The sequence below is a fragment of the Pogona vitticeps genome, chromosome 4 (genome assembly GCF_051106095.1).
Source record: "Pogona vitticeps strain Pit_001003342236 chromosome 4, PviZW2.1, whole genome shotgun sequence".
In the NCBI taxonomy this organism is placed as follows: domain Eukaryota; kingdom Metazoa; phylum Chordata; class Lepidosauria; order Squamata; family Agamidae; genus Pogona; species Pogona vitticeps.
This window is the reverse complement of record NC_135786.1, coordinates 202,331,194-202,348,986: the sequence shown is the minus strand read 5'-3', so window position 1 is coordinate 202,348,986 and position 17,793 is coordinate 202,331,194. Positions and strand designations below refer to the sequence as shown.

At 41.3% G+C, this 17,793-nt stretch overlaps 1 protein-coding gene across 3 annotated transcripts; it reads left to right on the top strand.

Moving 5' to 3' along the window:
- The first annotated feature begins 4,105 nt into the window (after positions 1-4,105).
- On the top strand, positions 4,106-16,856 carry LACTB2 (lactamase beta 2). Of its 3 annotated transcripts, none has more exons than XM_072999024.2 (7): positions 4,106-4,321; positions 5,891-6,054; positions 7,630-7,756; positions 10,861-11,039; positions 12,265-12,413; positions 13,766-13,847; positions 16,269-16,856. In XM_072999024.2, the coding sequence occupies exons 1-7, from the start codon at positions 4,200-4,202 to the stop codon at positions 16,310-16,312; spliced, it is 867 nt and encodes a 288-aa protein (XP_072855125.2). In that variant the 5' UTR covers positions 4,106-4,199; the 3' UTR covers positions 16,313-16,856. The 3 variants fall into 3 exon arrangements, with proteins under 3 accessions (XP_072855125.2, XP_072855126.2, XP_072855127.2); XM_072999025.2 differs by lacking the exon at positions 16,269-16,856 and adding an exon at positions 14,839-16,088 and having other exon boundaries at positions 4,137-4,321; XM_072999026.2 differs by lacking the exon at positions 4,106-4,321 and adding an exon at positions 4,362-5,102.
- Positions 16,857-17,793: the final 937 nt, after the last annotated feature.

Genomic DNA, 17,793 nt, shown 5'->3' with positions numbered 1-17,793 from the left:
CGGTTTAGCCCACAGCGCCACCACGTCCCTTTTTATTCTTTAGAGTACCATGATTCTTTTATTTTTATTTGTTTATATGTCTATTTACTCTACATGCTCTCTTTGTTCTTATGCTCAGATGTAATTAACACATTTCTTGCATTCTGAGGGAGGAATAAGCCCAATTCAAAGACAGCCAAAGATCTGAAGGTGGCCATCGAGACTAGCCCTCCCATTAGGGGGATATCTTGCCTCAGGTAACAGAATGCCAAGAGCTGCAAATGGCACCACTGTACCCCCATTACTCTTTGGTGGGCCATCTCCACAGATGAGTCCCCAGACCCAAGACACTGTTGGTTGTATACCTTCTTGAAGATCACCACCACACCCACCATGCTAGCTCTGAGTACCTCTCAGAGACAGACTTTGGTTCCTTGATGACCTTGTGGAACATAGCACCAGGAATTTAGGACTGCCATTGGAGATCTCTAGAGAGGAAGGGCAGCAGCAATGGTGAGGGAGGAAGGCAAGAGGAGGGTTGAAAATCAGTGAAGGGAGGAGAAATGGGCTAGTGAAGCAAGATGGGGCAAAGAAGGAGGGGAGTGAGTGAAGCAAGAAAAGAGAATGAACAGGGCAGGCAGGCAAGGTGACGTGGGAGGCAGTGGGGGGCAGTGACATTTTTGCTTGTATTTCAGTCCACAGAACAATGTAGGCTGCCATTGGTGACCAGTTAAACCAAAGCAACCAGTTTGACTTACTCTTAATAGCCTTTTTTCACCACCAGACACACGAAGTTAAGGGATCTTGAAAGATCATTGCAAACTTATGGTAGCATTTTCATATGCCCAGTGGCCATATTATTTACTCTGCCACAGTTGTGTTTCAGCTTAAGACTCAGTTGAAAAAAGTGTGTTATGCCAGTATACCAAAAATTGTAGGAAATGGGGTGGAATACATTATATATCCTCAGAAAATGGCTGAGCAGGTTATCTGAAACTTGGCGATGTAAGAAAGGTGCCAATTCTGTGGTTAAAAGGCTGGTTACTTAAAGGGATTTGAAATCTGATGAGTAAGCAGAGCCCATTTCATCACTGGAAAAATAATACTGTATTATTGATAGGAAACCTATAAGATCAGGGCAACATACATGGTTCTCTCTCCCACCCTTTATTTCCTTTTTTTACTTGCAAAAAAATGACTGGGAATTTCTGAGCCTAGGTTTCCTCATTTCCAGTTCCAATAATCTAACTGCTACACCATACTAGCTACTGTATACTGCTCTGGCTATCGCAGCCTGTTCAAAAGTTGATTGAATGTCTGTAAAATATAGTGTGCATATATATGTAATAAAGAATGCTCCAACTACCGTAAAATTGCACTCATTTCACACGCTAGCAAGGTTATGCTCAAAATCCTGCAAGGTAGGCTTCAGCAGTATGTGGACTGGGAACTCCCAGAAGTACAAGCTGGATTTCGAAGGGGCAGAGGAACTAGAGACCAAATTGCTAACATGCGCTGGATTATAGAGAAAGCCAGAGAGTTCCAGAAAAACATCTACTTCTGCTTCATTATGCAAAAGCCTTTGACTGTGTGGACCACAGCAAACTATGGCAAGTCCTTAAAGAAATGGGAGTGCCTGATCACATTATCTATCTCCTAAGAAATCTATACGTGGGACAGGAAGCAACAGTTAGAAGTGGATATGGAACAAGTGATTGGTTCAAAATTGGGAAAGGAGTACGACAAGGCTGTATGTTGTCCCCCGGCTAATTTAACTTACATGAAGAATACATCATGCAAAAAGCCAGACTGGAGGAATCCCAAACCGGAATTAAGACTGCCGAAAGAAATATCAACAACCTCCGATATGCAGATGATACCACTCTGATGGCAGAAAGTGAGGAGGAATTAAATGAGGGTGAATGAGGGTGAAAGAGGGGAGTGCAAAAAATGGTCTGAAACTCAACATAAAAAAACTAAGATCATGGCCACTGGTCCCATCATCTCCTGGCAAACAGAAAGGGAAGATATGGAGGTAGTGACAGATTTTACTTTCTTGGGCTCCATGATCACTGCAGATAGTGACAGCAGCCACGAAATTAAAAGACGCCTGCTTCTTGGGAGGAAAGCGATGACAAACCTTGACAGCATCTTAAAAAGCAGAGACATCACCTTGCCAACAAAAGTCCGAATGGTCAAAGCTTTGGTTTTTCCTGTAGTGATGTATGGAAGTGAGAGTTGGACCATAAAGAAAGCTGACCGCCGAATAATTGATGCTTTTGAATTGTGGTGCTGGGGGCGACTCTTGAGAGTACTCTGGACTGCAAGGAGAACAAACCTATCCATTTTGAAGGAAATCAACCCTGAGTGTTCTCTGGAAGGACAGATTCTGAAACAGAGGCTCCAATACTGTACTTTGGCCATCTCATTAGAAGAGAAGACTCCCTGGCAAAGACCCTGGTGTTAGGAAAGTGTAGAGGCAAGAGGAGAAGGGGACGACAGAGGATTAGATGGCTGGACAGTGTCATTGAAGCTACCAACATGAATTTGACCCAACTTTGGGAGGCAGTGGAAGACAGGAGGGCCTGGCATGCTTTGGTCCATGGGGTTCCGAAGAGTCGGACACGACTTAACGACTAAACAACAACAACAAACAAGAAAGTAGTCAAGTTGCCTGAGACAAGACCTGCTACCAGTGTACTGTACATGCAATAGCCTCAGTGTGGAAGTCTTAACGTATCATCGAATTTATAAACAGAGTATATCATGGAAGAAAGAGTATCTGTGACCCTTCTCCATTCATGTCTTTGCCCTCACTCCTGCTTCTGAAGAATTCTTGAAGAAAATGTTATTAAGATTCTCTAAACAGCCAGAGATGTTTGCCTTTTCTCAACCAGAGGGGAAATTTGGAGTGGGAGGATTCCAACTCTCAGAATGACCAGATTCCAGGAGTGGTAGCCTACACAAAATTTCCTCATGTTAATTTTGCTTGTGTCTAATTCATTCCTCCCAAAGGAGTCTATATGACCCAGCTCTTTGCTCAGTTCACTCAGCGAGTGACAGACATGCACAACTGGCAGGGCCTTTGTCGTAGCAACACCAAGATGATGGAATTTCCTGTGGAAAGGTTTAATGGAGAGCAGGTGAAGGTGGCTGTCCATGTTGCAGATGGCAGATTATGCAATCAAAAGTCAAAGGACTTTTGTGCTTCTAAATCAACCAAATGTTTTTTCCCAGTGTTGTTGACTAGCACATCTCTTATTGAAATGTTTGGCTGTATTCAGTCATGTACAGATTATGGCTCACTAAACAAAATGTGCATAATTATCTCATTGAAAAAATATGATTGATATAAACATTATCAATAGAAAAGCAGTTTGCTATTCTGCGTTCTCACCTTTTTTGTTGACAAAATTGGTTGATTATTGAACATTAAGACTGCAGAAAGTTAAGCAATCGGGGAATGTGAAGTACTATCATATTGTGGAGCAAAGTTCTGGTTTAGGTAATACTTTTACTGGATCACTAATTGGCTTGTGAGGTTTTTCCGATAATGTTTTTTTTTTCCTTCTTTTTTGCATTGAGTTTATAGCTTAATGCCGTGACATTTCGTTAACACGAAAGGAATTGTGCAATTACAAAACAGCCTAATTCAACATTGCTTCTCTTATTACTGCAAGACACTTTTAAACACAGCGCCTGAACTGCGGCTCCTGCTTAGAAAGTGGCAAACAGAAAGTATAAAAAAATGTATTCTCATTCGCAAATGCTTGGTCACGCAACGGTCAGATTCCGGGTTAAGTTTGCACGGGCGCCATCTTTTAGCCTTCCGTGTCTCCTGAAACGACGTACTGTACTGTAGTTTGGAAAATACGTACAGCGTTTTGGTATAACTATACAGTAGTTGGATAGTTGTGTGACCCTTCCCCGTTCACGTCCGAAAAGAAGCAGTAACACAACGCAGTGCCAGAAGCACAGTCCCCACCATGACGGCAGGAAAGACACGCTTAACAACAAAGATATGCTGTCACTCTTCGATACTAAACCAGTATCGAAAGCGTCAAGGCGTGCTGTTTTTCCCCTCTACTTTTTCCTATCTCTATGGCGCGGGCCATTTCTCCTCCTTCCACCCACCCACCCCCCGCCTTCTTCTTCTCCTCCTCCTCCTCCTCCTTCTCGGTTCGCCGCCCGGGGAAAGGGGTTTCCTGGCCGGAGCGGCGATGTTGTCGGTCCTGCCGCGGGTGGAGAAGCTCTCGTCGAGGGTCGTTCGCGTCCTGGGCTGCAACCCGGGGCCCATGACCCTGCAGGGCACCAACACTTACTTAGTGGGCACCGGGCCCAGGTAACGTGCGAGGGAATCCCTCCCCCCCCCGCTCCCCAAAAGGAAAACGTTGCTGCCAACGGGTGTCTCCCACTCCCCCCACCCCGCTCTGCTTTTCTTGAATAGGAGCGGCGCTCCTCAGGCAGCAGTTCGTCGGGTGCGCGTTCGGAGGGGTAGTGCAGGATATGTTTTGAACTCGCCAAAAGCGACCTGACTGGAGGGAAGGGGACCTCGGTCGAAGTCTGTGAGGGGAAAACAAGGGGCCACTCTCCCATCACAATTTTATTTGCTTTCATGAACACAAAAGAGATGCTTGGGTTGTGGTGGTGTGTGCGGATACATTATTATGCAACACAGAATTCCCGCGCACCCCTTTTTATGGGGTGGTCTTGTTGTTAAGAGCCCAATGTGATCTGCTGGCAATCAGTCTGGCATAATAAGACAGGAGGCCAGCATAAAAGCAAACATGTTTACTTTTTACTTCATTGTTGTTAGGAAGGTGGGGTGGGCAATATCCTTGAGATCCTATCTATAAATTCTATTAAATTTAGATTGGATAGAAAATTGCCTCTTCTACCCCCACTGAGGTGGCCGCTGTAATGTAGTGGCCAGAGTGTCAGACTAGGGCTCAGGAGATCTGGGTTAAAGTTCCCACCCATCTGTGGATACAGAGTTCAAAAATTCACTTGTGAAGAAGAGCTAGACGAAAGACTGTTTTTAAGACTATTGAGCAGTTGTGGAAGCAAGTGCTTTGGAATGGAATGCAGATGACCCAACTGAGAAGAATAAAGAAGCAAGAAGGGCAAGTGATTTATTTGTCTGTCTATTATGGTCAATTTAATTTCATTATCTTCATGTTGGCTTGGAAAATATTGGCTTTGAAAATGTTAAGGTAACTGTTCAGACCAACACTTGTATTTCTTCCTATAGGGGATGTAAGGTGGCTCACAGACTGTTGAAACTATACAGTAAACATCATAAGAAAGATAAAAGTTTAGTCTACCTGGAAATAATTCCTGCCGAATTCAGTGAGGCTTACGTGTGGATAAGTGTGTACAGGATCTAGGCTTAATGTTCTGTTTGGCAATCAATAGTGGAGAGTGGGGGAGTCCGGCTTCTCTAGAGCCTTGTTTGCATAACCTGACATCTACACCTTGGTTCCCTTTTCCCTATTCAAAACCAGGCGAATCTTGTTTATCTTATCACCTTTCTGCCTCTGCCATGTCACCACCCATAAGGATCTCAGCTTTTCTCCATATGATCACTTATTTATAGTAGTAATTTTCCATTCACTGCCTTGCAGGTTCTGCAACTTCTGCTCCTTTCTTCTCTTGGCATGACTATTTGCGTCTGTTGTAATGACAATTTCCTTCTCTCAAGCTCAAGCTAGCTGCACCGTAGAGTTATCAAGTGTTTAAAGAGGGTAAAGAAGATTCTAATACAGAGCGACTGATGTTTTGTAATTGATTAATTGATTCACGTTGTCATGTGAGGTTTGCCACCCAGAATCCAAAGGTAGAAGGTCATTGGTAGCCTTGTTTTTTGGTTAACTATTTGTGTGATTTGGGGGCGGGGCTTTCTTTAATACAGAAGGATCCTTGTTGACACAGGCGAACCATCTGTCCCTGAATATATAACCTGTTTGAAACAAGCGCTCAATGAATTCAGCATCTCAATTCAGGAAATTTTGGTAACACACTGGCACCATGATCATGTTGGAGGAATATCTGATATCTGTAAACACATTCCCTCTAGTAAGTACTCTTGATAAAATTAAAAATAATAAATTCTGTATTACTGTGTACATAACTTATATTCAAAACAATTTATTAGCAATTGAGTCCAACAAAACTCTAGATTAATGTTTTCTGTCTGTTACATGGCAGAAAACTGCAGAAGGAATAACATTGCTGGAAATGTTGGGCATTTGATTGTCTAATAAGATTTATTCAGGGAAGCTTGTAATTATGACAATTAGCATCTAGCTGAACAAAACTGGGAAACATTTTTTTACAATGGAGACATTATTTGCAAGACTGGGACGTTTGTTTAGCAGGAAGAATCGTGTCACCTGGCGGTCGCCTTGTGCTTCCCTGTTCCCTCTGATTTTAACTGCATTCCTCATAGTCACCATGTAAAGGAAATGGGTTTTCTCACAACTACATATTGTGAGTTGTGCTTTTTGGGAAGTCTGGGTCTTGATGAAATGTGCAATTCAAGCCCATTCTTTGTACAAAAGTCCTACACTTGATAACTGTGAAAACTGCCCAAACTGTTTTGTTGATACCAATCAGTAAAATTATCTGCACGTTTGGGTTTTCCTTGTGGGGACAGAAGTATTACAGTAAGCATCTACATGTTTACCACTACAACACTGCCAGTGAGATAACTCTTCAAGTATTATTAGGACACTCCATTTGTTGCATTATATTATAAATTATGGCGATTTAATTAATCAGTTTTAAATAGACTGAGCCTCTTTCTAGCTGACCCTTTGCTCATAAAAATCTTTTCCTCATTGACTTATGGGTATTATCATAAAGATACAGATACACAGAACTCTGTGCCCTAATCTTCTTTGTGTTTCTACCTACTCCATTTTTCAACCATACTTGCCCCATGTACAATTCATTTCTGTTAATGAATCACACCCTTTCAATACAAATGGGAAGAATTTAGGTGAAGTTAGAGTCAATATATAACTCCGTAGCTGCTGCCTCCATGTTATCACATATCAGTATTGCTCTTAGTCTGAAAGTTGCAAAATTGCCTAGTGGTAGAGTGGAAGATTGATCTTTCAAGTTCTAGCTTATGTGTTATCCACATCCATATTTTCATTTTGAAACTAAACAAAACTTGGGAGAAATGGTTAATTTTAAAGCTTTTTTCTCTCTTGCTTTGTGCTGTATACTTCTGGGTGAAGAGTCCTAGAACATTTTCTTTCTCTTCTGAATTCTGGTAAGAAAACAGAATACTTACATTGCATGTGTAAGTTTGTAGATCATGAAAGCCCAAATGGCTTTTTCAGATCTACCTACGCACAGATTTTCTTGAAGGGCAAACATTTCACTGCTGCTTGCCTTTCCATAAAAGATGGTGGGAAGAAGGAGACTTCTTAACACCTGGAGCTCTGGATTGTATATTTAAATAATGTTCCCTTAGTTGGCCCAACATGCACTGATCTAGCCCAAGTCCTGGATCACTGACTCATTGTTATCCATCCAATAAATTGATGGGCACCAAATTTGTATTTTGCCCAAGAGGTTTTTATTCTTGAAGTAATCACTATTAAATGCCATGTTAAATATGCTGTTCATTTTTAAAATTAGTGTCTGAATATTGCATAAGTAAACTTCCACGTATCCCCCATCGTGAAGAAGTAATAGGAAAAGGAGATCAGAAGTATACATACTTGAAAGATGGAGATGTTTTAAAGACAGAGGGAGCTACTCTCAGGTAAATGTTGATTTCTGCACATTGATTGGTATATGAGGTTAAAGACCACCAGTACTGAATAGTTAGTTGGACAGTGTTACTTAGCCTGCAGTGTAGATGTTGAATTCTTAGTGGGTGGGGAGTGTTTGGGGAATTTTTATGTGTGTGCATGTGGGTCTGCTCTCTGGGTGCCTGTGTGAATTTTGTTGTATGGGTATACCATGTATATACTTACAATGACAATATATTATTATTATTATTATTATTATTATTATTATTATTATTATTATTATTATTATTATTATTATTATTATTATTATTATTATTTATTGACATGACATTATTGACATGACAGTGGTTAAAATGCTGTACTGCAGCTAAAACTGTGCTTACGACCTGGGGTTCAAATCCCAGGTAGCCGGCTCAAGGTTGACTCAGCTTTCCATCCTTCCGAGGTCGGTAAAATGAGTACCCAGCTTGCTGGGAGGGCAATGTGTAGCCTGTATAATTAAAAATTGTAAACCACCCGGAGAGTGCTTGTAGCGCTATGGGGTGGTATATAAGTCAAATAAATAAATAAATAAATAAATTATTATTATTATTATTATGCTTTCCTTCTTGAGTCAAGACTTCAAAATATGTATTTTATAACTGCAAAACAACATGAGGTGATGCAGATAAAGTTGAAGTTATCAACTCATACAGATGCCTTGGACATTCACACAGTGTGTGACATGCTTGTTAACATGTTACATCTGTGTTGCCCAGTTCATGCCTATATAGCCCTACTCATGAGTTTAAGAGCTAGAGAATACTGCCATGTAGATGAAAGCATTTTAGCCATACCTCTCCTTGTCCCTGGTTTTGCTGCTCCCCTACTTGTGGAAGGCAAAAAGTCTAAAGAGGGAAAGCCCCACTATCTTTTACAGGCTTTACCTCTTCAGTTGCACTGCCTTCAATATATAAGGAGTAATGAGAGATGGGGCAGAGCTAGAATACTCCCCTCAATGTTTCAGTATTTTCTAAAGTTTCAAATGCTTCAATAGGCTGTATGAGTTATTTAGGAAAGAATGCATGGAACTTCAGATGGTTCTATTTCTGTCTATAGTTTTTTAAAATGTATGTCTTCTTGTCAACCTCTGGCATGTATGACTTTTTGGACCCAGGCATAGGTATGTGGCATCCGCTGTAGGTGTATGTTTCAGAAATACAGTGGTGCCGCGCATAGCGACGTTAATCCGTTCCAGGATTAACGTCGCTATCCGGAAACATCGCTAATCGGAACAAAAAAACCCCATAAGAACGCATTAAACCCTGTTTAATGCGTTCCTATGGGGCAGAAACTCACCGTTCAGCAAAGATCCTCCATAGGGGCGGCCATTTTCAGTGCCTCATAAGCAAGGAATCCGTCCAGAAAACAGCGGGTCGCCATTTTGAAACCGCCAATCAGCTGTTAAAAAAGTATTGCTTTGCCATGATCGGTTCCCCAAGCAGGGAACCGATCATAGCAAAGCACTGCCAGCCAGCCAGCCCAGGAGACACCGGGCGTCCTTGGGCAGCGAGCGAGCAAGGGCTTGGGAGGAGGGCCACCGGAACACCCGGGCCTTGCCCTGCCTCCCGGCTTTCCCTGGGCCACCCCTCAACCCCATCTCCGCTGCCGTCGCTGGGAAGAGGGCCGCCGGGAACACCCGGGCCTTGCCCTGCCTCACAGCTCTGCCTGAGCCACCCCTCACCCCCGTCTCCGCCACCGCCGCTGGGAGGAGGGCTGCCGGGAACACCCAGGCCTTGCCCTGACTCCCGGCTGTGCCCGAGCCACCCCTCACCCCCATCTGCACCGCCGCCACTGGGAGGAGGGCCGCTGGGAACACCCGGGCCTTGCCCTGACTCCCGGCTGTGCCCGAGCCACCCCTCACCCCCGTCTCCACCGCCGCTGCTGGGAGGAGGGCCGCCGGGAACACCCGGGCCTTGCCCTGACTCCCGGCTGTGCCCGACCCACCCCTCAACCCCGTCTCCACCGCCGCCGCTGGGCTTCGGAAGCCACTTCCGAAGCCACTTCCGAAGCCCGCCGGCAGAGACGGGGGTGAGGGGTTGGGAGGAGGCTTTCCCCGAACCACCCCTTACTCCCATCTCCCAGCGGTGGCAGCGGAGACGGGGGTGAGTGGGTGGCTTGGGGAAAGTCAGGAGGCAGGGCAAGGCCCCGGTGTTCCTGATGGCCCTCCTCCCAGCGGAGGCTCTCGCCCAGCTGAGCAGCGGGAGCTTCCGAAGGGGAAGCCCCCGCCAAGGGCCTATGGGGGAAAATCGCTTTGCGATTTTTCCCCATAGGGAACATCGCAATGCGGTTGCTTTTGCGATCGCAAAAAATGAATCACTATGCGGATTCTTCGTTAAATGGGGCGCTCGTTATGCGAGGCACCACTGTATCAGAACAAGCCATGGTGACTCATTCCTTTGTTGTGTTTTGTTTGTTTTGACATAATGCATACCACATGGGTCTGCCTTCTTCTTACCATTTTGTAAGGTGCCTTGGGTCCCTGAATTGGGAGAAAGATTGAATAGATATGTAATAAATAAATCAAACCAGACGTATGTGACTCCATTCTTCTAAGAAGAATGTCTTGATATGTTTTGTAGACATATTTTGGGGTAGTTAGCTTTAAAGTCCTAAAGGGTTTGAGACCAGGTTACCCAAAGGAGCACATTTCCTCATATGAACCTAACTAAATTCTTCAAGAAAAACCCTTCTCCAGTCCTACAAACATCACCAGTGTGCTGGTTAAAGACACAAGACAGAGTTTTCTCAGTGACTGCATCTAGGTTTTGGAACGCTTTTTGAAGAGAAATCTATTTAATCTCATATCCGCTAACTAGCCTTTGAAGCCATGTAGACAGACACTTGCTACATTAGGTTTTATATATGCTATGGATTATTCTTAAAGTTTCTATTAAAAATTATATGACCAAAAGGTATTTTATTAGTTTTTAACAGTAAAAAGAATAAATTAAAATTGCCTTTTATGATTTTATTGCCTTAGTATATTTGTAGATTTTGCTAGCTGCCTTGTAAACTTTACTGTAGAAAAACATGGTAAAATTTTAATGTGTTGACTTTTCTATCATTTTTCCAGAGTTTTATATACACCTGGTCATACAGATGATCATATGGCTTTACATCTCATAGAAGAAAATGCTATATTTTCTGGTGACTGTATTTTAGGCGAAGGAACAGCTGTGTTTGAAGACCTTCATGATTATATGAAATCATTGGAAAAGCTACTGGAAATGAAAGTTGATTTAATATATCCTGGTTAGTGACACCTTTAACTTAAGTAATTGCTGTATCACGTATTATCGTCCCCTTGCACAATTCCCGCTTCCAAAACTGCTGTTTTGCTCTGCATAGCCAGAACCATGTGATCCCTTTGTTAATCATTAGCCCTGTTCAGGCGTTACAGACAGGGCTGTCACCGTCCATAGAGAGGGGAGTTTTCAACCCTTCCCCTCTCTGTTATCACCTAGAAAGTGACATGTTTAAAGTGGTGACACTACAGCTCATGTCTAGGCTCTGTGTGTCGATTACATGTAAGCTTTTTGGTAGGCACATTGCCAACAACAGAGGGAGGGGGACTTAACATTTTTGGATGAAGGCGAGCAACCTATATAGTAACATACAAAGTGATCTGTGGAACACCTAAATCATGAATAGTTTTAACTAGGAAAATAATTAACTCTCTTCTGGCTGATGAATTATCTGCTGAATACAGTATTTATCTGCTGCAGCTCTACACCCAACAGCTTTTAGATGTAAACATTTATCCAGGAGGCAAGATCAGTATCATGAGTACAAGGAAGGTTGAACAAATGCTCGGTATAGGTGGACCTAGATAAATGAACATGTGCTGATTGGCTGAAATCCTGCTGCTTAGCAGAAGAAAATTCGTAACTTCCCGTCTGTTCCTGACCACCAAATGTGCAGGCCTTGTCATAATTCTTGCAGCACACAGATATGTACCAATCCAGTGTGCATGTGGACACCCAATAATCACAGCAAAGACTACAGACTAGGAACAGGCAAAACCTTACTATTTTCTTACACTAAGCAAGATTTCAGCCACACTGTATTAGTGAAAAGTCCTTTGACCACCAGAGGGCAATCATCCCCATATTATAGAAAATATTTTTATTCAGAATTGAGTACAGTACTTGGAAGTCCTGTGCAAGAGATCAGGAACAGTAAAGATGGAAGTAGTGGGATAACACTCTATGATATAAAACTACTTTAAATTTTTACATTCTAAATTCTGGCATTGTGAGTTGCTGATGGAAAGAGCTTCATGTAACACATAGGTTAATTGGCTATAACACATCCTATCCAATCAGAAATTAGAGATATATGTGACAACCATGCCACTTACTTTGGGCATCTTAATAAACAATATAATCTGCATTTAAAAGGTATATTTTTGGCATCAGTGTATTCTCTTTTTTCCACTATTTTACTTATATACATTTCCTTCCCCACCCCCTTATAGGACATGGTCCAGTAGTAAAAGAGGCAAGAACTAAAATTCAAGAATACATTTCTCACAGAAATGCACGTGAACACCAGGTCCTAAATGTTTTGCAAGAGAATGCTGGAAAATCTCTTACATCAGAAGAACTTGTGAAAATTGTATACAAGGTAGCTGACATCGATTTTTAAATTAGGAACGAATCTTCATTTTGCTCAAAGCAGTAGCATTAGAAATAACATCTCCCAATTAGCAGTTACTATAAACAAGATAAGTGATGTGTACATGTGATCTTTTAATGGAGAAAGCTTCATTAGCTGGTTTCCTATCTCCACACTCTTAGTTTGATGAAATGTTAATATGCCAGTTACTTTTTTCAGAATCAATGTTGTTTCCACACAGCATTTTCTAAGGAAAACAGTTTTTAAACCTGCAATGTTTGCAAAATGCAAAGCCAAAAAAAAAAGAGATCATGTCATACCTGCAGAAAGCTTCAAATGTGCAAAATGGACATTCAGATTATGAATATTTAATCTATACAAATTTATACTTAAATAATATGATGCCTTAGCTGATTCAATATGTGGCCTACTTATGGCTGACAATATACAGTACATTGCACCAAGTTTTACATTAGGCATTGTGGATATTCTGAAAAATAGCAGATATAGATTCTCAAAGTTCAGGATTGCTTTTGCTGACCCACCCTGTAGCGGTATATAAACCACAAGCAAGGATGTGAAATATGCTAGCTTTAAAGCAGTGTGACCACAGGGATAATGAAGCAAAACAACTAAACATTAGGGTACCCAGAAAATACCTCTTCACTACCAGTTAACCTAGAAAGAAAATCTGAAGTATTGTTCTTGCTATGATGCCAATAAAAAGAAAAATAAGTGTGCATTCTAGACATACACACACAATGGCAGCTTGATACAGTACTAGTAATCTTGACACTGACAAAATTAAGCAATACTGTGACAATCACACACAAGCATGTCAGATGCAAAATTTGCGGAGGGGGGAATTAATAGTAGGATGTGGTGAGAATTGTCCTGCATAGCAACATTGACTAGAATCACTCATTTTTGTCAGCCCAAGAGAGCACTGGACCCATGATTTCTAATATCCTTTAGCTTCTTACATGGCCGCATTGTTCGCTGCTTCTGAAACGGAAAGGAATCTTTAAATAACAATTTGTGATCTGGTATAGAGGTCAGATATTCAAGGTGAAAATGCCCAAGATCCCGTTAGCTCAAGCCTCTTCTGTGACACAAAGTAGATGTTTTTATCTTCCCCAATGAACACAAAAAGAGCTACTGTAATGTTTTGGTCAGGAAGATAAAAATCAAGTTTGTTTTAGTTTGTTTAAATCTGTCTCGGTTCTTTGTCTTGGCATTACAATACTTCTGTGCCTTTTTAAAATGTCCTGACAGAACTTACAATAATAGAGTGCCATATGTTTTTAAAATGTTGACATTTTAAATGATTAATTCATATATTTTTACTTATTTTAATCTAGGACACACCTGAACACTTACATAAAGCTGCAGAAATTAACCTCACACACCACTTGAAGAAACTAGAAAAAGAAGGAAAAGTGTGTAAGTAGCCTTGTCCTCATTGAAATTTTTGCTGCGTTCTGAAAGCGCACCTGTATATGTTTTACTCCAAGACAATCTGATACTCTTCTCCTGGCTCTGATTTTCACAGAGCAGAGTTAAATATGTCATGGCAAGCAGTAAGAATATAAACAGGAGTTGTGTGTTCACAAGTAATTGCAAGCTAGAATTCAAGCGAATGCTAGATTCATGTAAGTGATCTTGGTGCTGCTCAATAGTAAGAGTGACAAAACTGACCAGAAAATGTGTAATCTAAACTGGGTCTCCTGGCTTTCAAAGGTGAGATTGCAAGCAGGACATGTTGTTTTAAAACTGTGACTTGTTTGCAGTCAAAAGCCAAGAGCCCTGGTTTGGGTAACACATAGAGACCTACAGCCAACGTCCCTACAGCTCCAGCTCAGTGGAACTTTCTTCTCCCAGCCTAGCCACCAGTGCTACCCAAGCCTTGGTCCTCCAGATTAGGTTTCTGGGATGCATGGGGGCTTTAGGGAGAAGGGAGGATCACATCCCCAAATCCCCTGAAGGAACCAGTTCCATATGCTGATGTTACTTGGTGGATTCAGATCTGAACTTTCTAGTTCTGGTTTGTTTATGCACAACCAAGAGGAGCAAAACAGAAGCAAAGAGCCACATCTGTCATAAAATCGCTTTAAAAAAAATATTCTGGTGGTCAGTTGTGTAGCAGATATTAACAAAGGAAACTTGTACCTACCTATTCAGGAGTCAGGCTTGCTGCTGTTGATGCAACTTTTTCCTAGCACATGGATATAAGGTTACAGCCTAAGGAAATCGTTTCGAGTGTCAAAATCGTCCATCTAAAAATTATACAATTTAATAAAATAGTCCTTAGTCATTTTCATATTAAGTATGCTGTTTTATACAGCTCCACTTTACGATTATCGGTTGGTTCCAGAGACAAATGACTAGAACTTTGCTCATACATCGAGAATTTCTTGGCTGTTCTCCCCACCAGTACCCCTGTGCCACTCAAAAGATTGATGGACTTGCTGAGTCTGCTTTTGCTGTGTGTTGAGGGACCCCTCTGCAATGACATTAAATGTGGTCTCCGAAGATGCACCAGAACAGAGGTAGCTACATGATCATACAAAATGTATGTCAGAGATATGAGGTCTGGGCCTACACTTGGTCCAAGTACAAAAGAACTGCACTTTTCTACACTAAAAATCACTGTACTTTTGTATCTTGCAAACAGCAACCTCATACCATCCCACAGTCAACTGTATTTTTATTTTATTAGTGGCATTTTTATGCTGCCTTTTCATGTAAAATCAAATTCAGGGTTGTTAATACACAAATATATAAACCAAAACAAAAATGAAAAACAAACCTAAAAATAAAGCAAGGAGCGTAATCAAGCAACACCATAAACAGCATGCTAATATCTCATGTTAATACTATGATAAAATTCAAAACCACTTAACTATTTGACACTGACTTCTTTTTAACTTACCTAAAAAGTACTTTAAAAACCATCAGGCTCTTTGGATATTAGCACATCCTTTTTAACAATACAACTTAGATTTAAATAAGTATGAGTACTCAGTTATTGAAGGATACTGATGAAAACTACAGAAATAGGATAAAGTAAAGATTGCTATGATATCTAAATCTTTTAGTGAAATAATGCTTGATCACTGGTTTTCTTGTCCTGGTTTTAATTCAAACATTCATATGTTCATAAATAGAGGTGGCAAATAAAGGTAGTACTCTAATAGAGACTATAGATTAGCATGACAAATGTTTCATTTATTTAAATAACATATATCCCACTTTATCAAAATTCAAAGCAGTTAAAGGCATAACGTAAATATAATATCAAGCACTGAAAATAGGATACAAGGCTAAAAAATACAGTATTAACACAATAGAATGACTGTGAAATATATCTGTGTGCAAATGTAGCTCAAATGCCTCTATAGACACATTATTTTAATAGTAGTCTTAGATTATGGGTACTCTGCATCAAAATGGCCAAGTATAAAAGATGATACATACAAATAGTCTTAGTGCACATCCCCTGAAAAGGAAGTTCCACTAAGTTCAATAGAGCTTACACACAAGAAAGTGAGCACAGGACTGCATCCTGAATTATATAAAATAATTGAACATCTCTCAGTTAAACATTGTGAATTCTCTGTAAGTTTAACAGATGATTACTTGACTAAAAATATTTTTCTCAAATATAAAAATGGATATTATAATGGAAATTAAATTGTTGCCAGTCTTTTGAGTGATACAATATACTAGTAGGCCATATTGTACAATTTAAACCTGTTTTTGATCACTTGTTGCTTAATGTGTTATGATAAAAACTTTAAATCTGCATTTTAAATAACATTTTCATAAGCCTGCTTGTTTAGTTATCTTCTGCTTCTGTTTCAGCATATGAAAATTCTCCCAACCTCAGGTGGAAAAGCAATTTATAATTACAACATAAACCAAGAGTGATCCTGGTGTATATATGCACCTTTTGTGACTTTAAAGCAGTGAAATTAACGTTTTAAATGCAAAGTCAAACTGATGTTTTTTCACAGAATAATATACTTGGATACTTCAATAGAATCTGCTGTGAAAAGAGCCCTGTTCAGGTATTCCACACATACACAGGGGAGTGATGTAGCTTGACTTCCTTTTCATAGCTGTCTTTGTACAAATGTGATAGGTCTGAGATCAGATTGTATCCATGTAGGTTTTACATCTCAAAAGCAGAATACAACACTTGGAGTTCTGATTCTTATATAGAGCTTCCCCTGATCTGGCTGGGTCTGCTCCTCGCGTATATCACTCTTACGTGAAAGGAACTGTGGAGGTGGTAGTGCTAGAGCATTCCATTCTTCACATGGAGTGCACAGAGATAATGTCTCACATGGGGTATGCCCAGAAAGATAACACTTGAATAATCCTTACAAATCCCATGACATCTGCTTTTAAAAAAAGTGAATTAAATAAAGTACAGCTGTTGACACAGGAGCTGCTGTAGTATGTTCTTTCAAATAGCACTTCATAAATACATTTACTGATAACTGCTAACATTTTCCTCTCATACACAATTTTTTCCATGATTCAGGTGGTCAAGTTAGAAACCAATTAGAGAAATGATGGAAGATGGCTCCAGTGTTGAATGAGTGAATTGGTTAAAAAAAACAACAACCTTGCAACATCTTCACCCACATACAGAAGTTCATATACAGTAGTTGTAATATATGCATAATATGGTATTACACAAATACAGTGGTGCCTCGCTTAACGGGCGCACCGTTTAACCATGAATCCGCATAGCGATGAAGATTTTGCGATCGCATTGCGATGTTCCCTATAGGGAAAAATCGCTTTGCGATGATGGCTCCCCCCCCCCATCATCGCAAATGCCCCATTTTTGCACAGTTTGCGATGAGGGGGGGAAGCGATCCAAAAAAGAGCCGGGAGCCATCTTCCCTGCTCCAGCCCCTCCCCACCTTACAGCTGATCGGCGGTGCTCTTAGAAGCTTCCCCAGCAGGTAAATAGGCAGTGGAAATGCACTGGGGAAGCCTCTGAAAGTGGTGCTTTGCCTGGGTGGGTGGCAGGGATAGGCCTGCCACCCCCTCGTGCCCCCCCACGGCAAAGCGGGGCTTTCAGAAGTGCATTTTCACTGCTGAAAAAGCCCCAAGAGGCTTCCAAAAGCGATGTGAGGGGGGGTGGGGGGCGGGCCTGCCCCTACCACAGCCCCACACCCCACCCCAGCAAAGCATGCAGGAGAAGCCTGCTCAGGACTAGCATAGGCTCTGCAGGCTCCACATCAGCCACATGGACGAACTGACAAGCCATTGTGGATGAAACATCTGCCTTTGTAAACATGAGGAATCAAATGCATTTGGACAGCACATCTGATTGGTTAAATGAGGGCCCCCTCCCTGTGCCCTTGGAGGC